Below are 10025 nucleotides of genomic sequence, written 5' to 3' on the forward strand. Positions count from 1 at the left end.
TCTCATTAGCTATGCCTGATGTTGGCACTAAATCATTTTTTTCAAGACATTTAGCACTGAAGGGACCTGCTTCACAGAGATCATAACAGCTATCACTCTGCAGCTCTGACAGTGGTGGGGAGATAATTACCCTTCAATGTGCCATTCCTGGTCCTCCTTCCCTTTGCTATAAAGACTGTACTATTTATTTATTAGCCTCTTGGTAGGTATAGATCATGCTGAGCCATTTCACACTCCTTACTGCACAACCATAGATGCTGAACACTTGACAGTGGTTGCTGACCATTTCTTGTAGTGAAAGAAACATGGGATGCTTGGGCTGGAAGCAACCTGGAGATGGTCTGCTCAGAGCAGGCTCAGCTCCAGCTAATCCCTTTTTCATAGCTGTGTGTTTCTAGCCCACCCCAAAACCTTCAGCTGTGGGACTTGGAGAGTCTCCTCTGGGAGACCTGGGGTACAGGTCCTGCGGGAGAGCCAAGTGCTGGTGGACCAAGTGTTATGGGAAGGCGGTGTGTGAAATCTCTAGGCCTGCATAATGTCAGAGGGTCAGAAAAATGATGGGGATGGCTCTTGCTGGCATTAAAGAAACGTCCTGGGAGCCTACCTCAGCGGTCTGCCACGCATGGGGAGCCTGAGAAATGCCCACTGTGTCTTAGAAAAAAATCTTTCCTGCAGCAAGGGGGTGACCTGTGCTTTCCAGGTGACTTCTACATGGGTGAGCTACAGCAGTCCGATTTTCAGGAGTGCTTGGAGAGGCCCTGCCAGTGGCTAGCCTGGCAGCAGTGGCTGGAGGGCAGACGAGGCTTTGGGACAAGCCCGCTGATGCCTTCCTTTACTCCACCTTTGCTTTGTCACACTTCTCCTCCTCGATGGCCAGGATGCGCTCACGCTCTTTGATCAGCTGCACTCCACAGTACGTGATGAACCAGATGGACAAGGTGCTGACAGGGAAACCTAGAAGATGGAGGGAGACACAGTCATCTTGGTGCAGCTGCTTGCTTAGCAGGGACAGTTTTTCTCCAGCACTGCTGCCTCTCCGGTGGGTTTGGGCGGTCCCACAAGTTCATGATGGCCAACAACATTTTCCGTTGTGGATTCAGTCCTACAGCTTCACCGAGAGAAGAGATAAATTCCCAGGATTGGATTTTAGATGAAGTGGTGCCCGAGCCCAACAAGGTATCATGGACTGCAGTTAATGTAGAAACATGCTGGAGTGGCTTTGAGCACTCCCTTACCTCCAAAACTCCTTCTGCCCCCCAAGTTCAGACTTGGTGGTTGACTTTCTGCCCATTCAACCTGCCCATGTCCATCATTTGTTCAGCACTGTGACTTTCTGGAAGCTTTGTGCCCAACTGATGCTGAGGATCAACCCCAGCCTTGTCCTGTACTTAGTGGGGACAAAGTGTGCCCCCAGGAAACACTTTTTTTTGTCACCTAGGTAAGTGACTGAGAGCCAGGAGCTCTCCCTCCACATAGGAAAGGTCTGACGTCATTTGTAACCATGAGTCTGGTATCCACAGCAGAGGGGAGACACAGGCTTTGTACCTGCTAAAACAGGACCTCTGAAATGAATAATGCATCCAGCAAAAGCCAGCTAGCTCAGCGGGCAGGCACTTCTGGCACATCGAGCCCAGAGCGTCACATTATCCAATTCCTACGCCAGTCCTGTCCCAGAGAGGGCTGGAGGACGCAGGCTCCCAATGGCTATTTATACCCTGGGCTGCTCAAGAAGACTTCAAAATAGTGCCACGATCCACCAATTAGAAATGCACAGATAAGACCATAGCATGAGGATTTGTACCTGTCACCTTCAGGTTGACGCAGGAGTAGCTGCTAAAGCAAAAGGAGATGGGGTAGGACAAGTAAATCCCTTTCTCCAGCAAGGGCATCATTTCACAGATCACCTTGGTGGAGCGAATGTACCTTTGTGTTGCTGCAAGGAGTCAAAATCACAGCGTCGGACTGCGCTAGGAGCTGTACAAGTACACCTGGAAGGCAGCTCATACCCCAGAGAGGTCACGTGAGAAGAGTGGGAGCTAAAAAATTAACTACTTGCACCTTTTGAACAATAATTAAGCACATTGGGAGCAGCCACGCAACAAGCCAATGGCCAGGCCACCAAGAGGACTCGTAAGTCCCAGTCCTCAGCTCCCCTACCAGTGTCCCCCCATCAAGACAAGGGCGCCTCAATGGGGAAGGCTGGTAGCATCTTACCTGTCAGAAGGAGTCTCTTGGTGACCAGCAGTGCAAACTCCAGGCTGTTGAGAGCTAGGATGTTGTAGAGGACGATAGCCCAGAAGTTTGCCGCCCCAAAAACTGCCCTAATCCGCCGAGACATGGCTGCCGACATTTTGGCCTGTGGAAGGGAGAGGAGCAGAAAGTGAGGAAAAACGGGGCTGTAAGGAAAAGGGTCGCACTGGTCCAACTCCAGTCAAACTCCAGCTGGGATCGCAGAGGGGTAGGTAAAAATTAGAGCAACGTTTAGTGCCTCCGGGATGAAGAAACGTAAGGACAAGGTAAAACTTCCGCTCTTCTGCTGGACTCAGACACATTTGGGACTCTGGACTGGTGTTTCAAGGTCCCAGGGTTAGGGGCAAGATGTTATACATGGTTTCATGCTAATTGTAATGGCTGAGTACTGCTTTCTTCATCTGTTGCCTTGGGTAAGCCATTCCTCAAGGCAGACAAATGCTGTTGTACACCAAGATTATTATTCGCCCTATGTGCAAAGCGCTCCCAGCTCATGGTAGAAATTGTTTCTTAGGAATTAAAAAAAAAAAAAAAAAGAAAAGAAGCTGAAAACTAGTGACAGCAGTGGAGTGAAATTGTCACTGGCGGCACTTAATCCTCAGGAGCAGCTGCTGAGAGAGGAGTGGAGAAGAGGTTTACAGCAATCTTCAAAGAGCACGATGAATCCCCAGGCCACTTAGTACTGAGAACTGTGGTGCTGCAGGGGAAGAGATTTCACTGCCCGGGAGTGCTATAATCTGATTAGAAGTTCAATGAGAAGAGCAAATGGGAGGATTGCTCGCCAGAGTTTTTATTCAAAAGGGGTCTTTTCTGAACCGGTGTAGGACCTCCAGACTTTCGGTTGGGCAAAACAAATAAGCAACAGAATTTTTTCCAGGATGGAGTTTCCTAAGTTTTTCTTCTGACATGTCCCTGAGGCACCTTGGTCCCAAACAGAGATGGGGCACTAAGCTTTGGAGTGGTTGGAAAATAATTAATTCTAGTACTTAAACATTTGCTTTTATCAGAAATCAGATTGAAACCACTCAGAATGCCAAGACGTTTTGCAGAACAAGAACAAACGTTTTCCATATGGAAACGTATAAACATTTCCCCATGGACAGACCTCAGATTTCATGTCCATCTGTGCTACTTCAGTGCCTCATTGGGGCAGCAGTCCCTATTCTCTTCCACCTTTGTTTTCCCTCTACACCCAGCTTAAATTTCCCATGAAGCATCACAGGGGCTGGTGGGAATTTGCTTTGGGTGGGTGACAACATGCCTAAAACGAAAAGATAAAGAGCACCAGGCCTGTGTTTCCCTTGCACAGCTGAGCAGCTGATCAGAAGGATGATACAGGCCACAGGAGAGACCTTCAGGTGTCCATGCAGGAGGCCTAGACATGGAGCTGCATGGCATCATCAGGGATGTTGCTTTTCAGTCTCAGCTGAAAATGGATCTGTCTTCTATAAACAAGATTGAGCTCCCTACAGCCATGGATGTTCTCCAGCAGCACAGTTTGACCCCAGACCCATTGATCTTCCCCCATCCACTTGCACCCATCTCCTCACCTCCAGTTTGGCAAAGGGCTGCTGCTGGAAGAACTTCTGCACCCAGAGCTCAAAGTTGAGGCCAAAGCAGTTGAAGACAGACCAGATGTAAACAATTTCACAGGGGCCCAGCCACAGGGTGGTGACGGCAAAGGTGGCAATGGTGGCCACGAGCTCCTTCATGATGTGGTCATGGTTCTCTCCAATGTGGTCATACACGTACCTAACAGCCAAGGAAAGTGGTTGGTGCTCCCTGTAGTCAAGGAGAACCCTCTGAGGTCCCTCCTCCCACACTTACCCACCAAGAAGGATGTTCTGACTGACATGTTCTAGCCATAAACTGATTTTCACTACAGTCCAGCTATACATGGCTTGTTTTCCTCGCAAACCTATAGCTCCTTAAGGACAGAACACCACCCTGTCCCCTTCTTGCAGGTAAAGGGTTGATAAAATGTGTGCATCCATAGACCTGCAGGCTCTCTCAGACTTGCTGGTGCACAGGATTTCAGCACAGAGGAGCCACCGCCTTCAGTACAGGTTTGCTGGTGTGTACTCATGGCTGAAGAGAGCTGAAGGAGATGTAGATGGAGCTCAGGCCACCCTTGTTACCCAGGATATGGGCGATCTGGGCTCAGTTTCCCTTTCCTCCTGGTGGAATATGAACCTGACTCTTCCTCCCTTGAGGGACCGCTAAACCCACCAGGCCTAAAGGGTTTTTTGGGACAAAATTTATTCCCAACTTTGGCGGGGGAGGGGGGGCTGTTGCACTTTGTGGTGATTAATTCAATGGTCTTAAGGGATAAAACAGACCAAATATGACTTCATGCTGTAGTGGGATTTACCCAGAAGAGAGGACCCCTCAGCCTTGGGATAAATAGCATTTAATGCTTCATTGCTATGTGATGAAAGAGAAAACTCTGAACCAGACTGGAGACAACTGATTGTGCACTTACTTGCATAGCCAGTCATTAATTCCTCTGTCAAAATGCCTAAAATGCAGATGATAAAGAGCATGTTAAAACACTCAGTGTAATGACACCCTTCCATGCAGCAGTCAGCTGTAGAAGGCGCCTGGTCCCCTGGTGAGGTACTTCTTGAACCTTGTTCACAGCAGTTGTCCATGCTCCTTCCTTGAACAGGTCCTCCCACTACCGACACGGTTGTAACCTATCTTTCCCATTGCTTCCTGCCCAAGAATATTTCGCTGGGCTATGGCCAAGCCTGAATTATAAGTTCAGTATAGATTGACCAACGTAGATAGTCTCGAACTTACAGGCCAGCTGCTCAGAATCATAGAATGGTTTATGTTGGAAGGCACCTTAAAGATCATCTAGTTCCACCCCCCTGCCATGGGCAGGGACACCTCCCACCAGCCCAGGTTGCTCCAAGCCCTGTCCAACCTGGCCTTGAACACCTCCAGGGATGGGGCAGCCACAGCTTCTCTGGGCAACCTGTGCCAGTGCCTCACCACCCTCACAGTAAAGAATTTCTTCCTAATATCAGAACATCTTCCTAATATCAGAAACACAGCCCAGATCTCCTCCCCACCACGTGCATTTCAGTGTGGTCAAACATGTTGTCTCTCTTCATCAATGCATGTGGGGTACTCACGTTTCTGCGAAGACATAGAGCATGGTGATGCATTTCGGGGGTTGGGGTGGGTCCAAGTGGTCCAGTCTGGCGATGGTGTTGATGACCCCAAACATGACAGCAGCTTTCACCCAGTCATACACCAAATTGGAGTAGGCCAAGCCAGCTGAAGCAAAAATGAGTCAAACATGAGAACAGGAGCACAGGATGCCTTCAGAACTCTGGGGGACATCATGTCCCGTGGGAGTGTGTAGTCTACTGCAACAAATATAACATCAAAAGGACAGTCTTGGACCCCCAAAGCTTTTAAAATTAAGTAGGTTTTTAAGAAGCTTGAACCAAAGGACAGTATCTTTTTGGGGTATTTGTGAGCAAACTGTTTATTGGTCTTGGCAGTCCAAGAAACTCATACAGATCTCATTTCTTCCAGCACAAGATCTTTCCTCCCCTATAAGACTTGTTAACCTATGACAAACTCACCACAGCTCTTGAGTCTGACCTCTGAGGTTTTATTGACACCTTCATTGAAATACACCCTGTCCCAGCTCCTTATGGCCATAGCTGTAACGTTGATGCTATGGCAGAGCCAGAGCCAGAACCTGATTTGTATATATGCCTGACACTGGAAGTTGATTCCTGAAAGAACAAACAGAAGCTAAAATGACTCCATCTTGGTGAGATTCAGCTCACAGATTACAGGTTATGCAGTGCCTTGATGTGAGCCATGCCTGAGCTTCCACCGTGGACAAGGCAGATCTGGTCGATACAGTCAGCAGAGCCTGCAGAGGAGCTCAGCTCCCTCTGGAGTAACACATATGCTTGGTCAGTCCACCCAGGTCTCTTAGGACACCCTAAATTGATGCTAGTGCCACTCTAGCTGTATGAGGTTTTTTCTCCTGGCCTCCAGCTGCCACTCTGGAGAGACACGTGGCTTCTCCAGCCCGTTTTCTCTGTGTGCATGTCAGATACCCAATAGAATCTCAAATTCTGGCATCAGATACGCATTTGGCCAGCTGAAATCCTCCATCCAGCTGCATGACAGCACTGCCACCACTAGTCATCCCAGGAGTTTGGCTCCTGGAGGTCCCTAGTCCAGCCCTGCTCAGAGCACAGCCAATGTCAAATGGAGATTAGGTTGCTCCGGACCTTGTCAATATAAGTACTGAATATCTCTATTTTTTGAGAACCTATAACCCCCCTGGGCCCCACGTTCAATGTCTGCGCTCTAAGAAAAAAAAAAAAAAAATCCTTACGAGCAACCAGACTTTGTTGCACTGCACCTTGTTCATTGTGTCCTGCTTCTTCCCTACCAGCATCCAAGAAGAGTCCACCTTCTCTACAGCCCTCTTTTGGGTAGTTGAAGACAGCAGCTACAACTCCCCATAGCTGCTCTTTGTACAACTTACACCCTGTGGCCATTTCAGTGCCTCACAAACACCCGTAATGGGTGGCCACCTGTGAAGGCTCTGAGATACCAGATGTGCCTCTTGCAGAATGGGGCTGATTTTTGGAGATTCTGAGCTCCCTTCCATTCCAGCCAAAGGCAATGGACACAGATTGGTGCTCAGCGTCTTAAACCGTGAACTAAACAATTGATTCCAGGACCCTGTGAGGGTGTCAAACCAACGCCATCTGACAGACCCCAGGTCTGTTGCATTGTGATTGGGATGAAGGGGGCTTTACCCAAACCTGTCCAACATAGGCATTGATGAAGCCTCTCAATGGAGATGGATAGAGATCTGAATCATTCACCACTGCCTTGAAGCTAAGAACAGGTATAAGCGTGTCCAAGAATGGCCACTCACCCAAGGACCAGTCCGAGAGGCGGTTCATAAACTTCAGGTCAGAAGGAAGGGTAAGGATGTAGAAGAAGTGGAAGAAGATGTCCACAGCAATGATGGCCCCCACATGGAGGAGGGCATGGACCCGAATATTCCTCATCTCGTCATCTTTGCGCCTCAGCTCTCGGGTGCTCACCTGCCAGGATGGAAAATCAGGAAAGGGCTAAGCTGAGAGACAGGATGGGGAGCATGTTCCTTCACCCAGAAAAAGTGATCAAGGTCCAAATGGGGACTCAATGCTCTGCTTTAGGAATGGCACCATGGACTACATAGACCCAATCTCTGTTGTTTAAGGCAAACCCAAGGGACTAGCTCAGGTGAACACAAGGAACACAAGGAATCCACAAGGAACAGGACACGTCCCACCCACAGCATCCTTCCAACACACCCACCTCAGTGCTGAGCATGGCAGCAGTGTGCCTCCTAGATCACCCTCCTAGCAAAGGCTGTTCTCACCACTGGGATTTCCAGCAGAGCAGGCACATGGTGTGACACAGCAGTGACAGGTCTGGATGTACCTAAAGGACCTTAGGTGGGGTGAAAACCATACTGACCAGGGAGCTCATTTTTGTGCTCTTTTTGAAGGGACACATTCAGAAAGTCAGCTTTGCTTAAGGGTGGCTCTTTGGACAGGTCACCAACAGGGAGCAAATGCCCATACCCATCACATCTACAGGATGCCACAGCCTAGAGGGAAGGACATCTGCATGCCCAGGAGAGGTTGGGAGCAGGGCTGGAATCCCACTTGACAGCTCTGCCAGGACCAGATGCATATTTTTGGCCAGGGTCAATTGGGAGGAGGAGGAGGAGGATGGCTGATGATCTCTGGAGCTCCTGCTGCAGACACCTGCTGTAAACGAGAGGGAGAGCTGCTCGAGGGGCCGTCCTGAATTGGTGGGGGCCTGATCGGTGGGGATTTCACCTCTGTTGTGTCATGTACAAAGAGGGGCCGGGCTTTGCCTCCAGGAGCTGTCATGTCTCTGGCCGTTGTAATATAAAAATCATCAGAGCAAGCTCTCAGGATTACACTGGGCAGATTGATGTCCTCGCTTCCCCGCAAAAATTGCTGCTGTATTCAAAATCCTCTTATGTTTATTACTTTCTCTTTATTCCTGGCGAGAGGTGGGAGCTCTCCCAACCTAATCTGCAGGCTGCCGCGCCAGCCCCATCGTCAAATCCAGATGATTCCCGAGAATTAAAGCCTTTGCCAGATTTTTTCATGTCTGTTATATGTCAAGTGCTTTAAGGGTACAAAGAGACAGCTGGACCCTGAGCTGGAGGAGAAGCTGAGAGAGAATGGGCTCTGGCACGGAGACACGTGAGAGGACACGAGGCCTCTGTTTCCCACCCGTCCTCATGTCTGTGCATGGTGGCCGCACTCTTCCACCATCTCTTTGGGGTCAGAGCTGTTTTCCCCACATTTCCAGCCCTACAAAAGTGAATTAGTTCCCTTAATCCCAGTAAGGAAGATGCTTCTCAGATGGAATGGGGCTGGCCAAGCCCTGGTACAGATGAGTACCCACCACACATGGGTGTGCAAGGGCTCCAATTAGGATGCAGCACCAGTAGGAGCCAAAGGAACAGATCCATTCCCTAACTGGGCCATACACCCCACCCTGGGGAAGGGACTCCATCTACCTGCCTCCATAATTGCTGTTGGGCAATTAGGAATTCACCTCTGCATTTAGCTCCAGCAGTGCAGGGGGGCATCTAGCCAGGAGATGGCAGTGGTGGCCAGGCCAAGACAGGACCCCTGGCAGGGGCATGGGAAAGGAGTTGAGGACTTAATCCTTGTACTTTTAGGGTGAGCATTTTAAGCAGCAGATGGGGGAACTGCTCATTAAGTGGCTGTAAACATCATGGTTTGGGCCTGTACAAAAGGAACAGGACCCTCCAGATCAAGGCTTGTAGGGGTGGTGGGAGTTCAGATCTTGGAGACACCAGCAGTTTAATGCCCTTATTTATAGATACCCGGCTGCAGCATTAGAAGCCAGGGCTGCCCATCTCATAGGAAAGACTGATGGAAACTGGGGAAGGAAGAAGATCATGGGGTGAGGACGGCAGCCCAGGGCACTGCATCCCCTTCAGAGGGGCTCAGACAGTGGGGCTGCTGGAGCTGTGCTCACCTGGACTTCAGCCCAACAGACAAGACAACTGGAAAGATGAAGCTTTAGGATGAAACATGTCTTCCAGCAGCCTGGGGAGAAAAGCCCAGATGGGGCCGGCTCATCCGTGGTGCTTATCTGTTGAGAAAGAGCTGCTGGTGGACTCAATGCACCGTGAGCATCCCTTATGGGGGGATACCAGAGCTGACCTTACGATCTCCAGGGCCAAATGCTATAAAAGTCCTATTAAATAGATCCTGCAAGACCTGAGGGATCTCAGTCCTGCAGTCTCACCCTTTCAGCCTGCAGGTTGAGGTCATGCATGCCCCAGGTGAACAACCTACCATGTTCTTGGATCAGGACTCATCCTGCTCGCTGGAGCAAATGAGACCAGTGCAGACCGTTTTTTAAGCAACCACTACCAGCCCAACATTGGAGAGAAAGTGCTGGTCTGGGTGGCTCTTTGGTCTCCTCCTCACCAGGGAGGCTCTGGCTGCTCTCCCCTGGCTTGGGTCAGTTTTTCTTCTGAATTCACAAATGTTTTTCCAAAATGCTCTTTTACCCAGACATCAAGTGGAGTCCAAATTTTCAATGTATCTGTCCTTTAAAAGGAAACGGAGGGGCGGTGGCAATCCTTCCCCACACTGCTGCTGGCCAAGCAAGAGGTCCTTCCATTAGCAAGCAGCACCAGTTTGCTTTGACGACCAAGG

General features: G+C 49.7%; 1 protein-coding gene across 1 annotated transcript in view; it reads right to left on the reverse strand.

The window, feature by feature from the left end:
- Window positions 1-639: 639 nt before the first annotated feature.
- HHATL (hedgehog acyltransferase-like) overlaps window positions 640-10025 on the reverse strand; it is a 12847-nt gene continuing 3461 nt past the window's right edge. The window contains exons 6-11 of the mRNA XM_009880493.1: window positions 7175-7346; window positions 5391-5535; window positions 4733-4768; window positions 3801-4002; window positions 2215-2356; window positions 640-954 (exon numbers count right to left, since the gene is read on the reverse strand). Coding sequence (XP_009878795.1) covers window positions 833-954; window positions 2215-2356; window positions 3801-4002; window positions 4733-4768; window positions 5391-5535; window positions 7175-7346 — 819 coding nt within the window. The 3' untranslated portion in view covers window positions 640-832. The remainder of the gene's footprint in view (window positions 955-2214; window positions 2357-3800; window positions 4003-4732; window positions 4769-5390; window positions 5536-7174; window positions 7347-10025) is intronic.

This window comes from Charadrius vociferus, unplaced genomic scaffold, assembly GCF_000708025.1.
Source record: "Charadrius vociferus isolate BGI_N301 unplaced genomic scaffold, ASM70802v2 scaffold12, whole genome shotgun sequence".
Lineage (NCBI taxonomy): Eukaryota > Metazoa > Chordata > Aves > Charadriiformes > Charadriidae > Charadrius > Charadrius vociferus.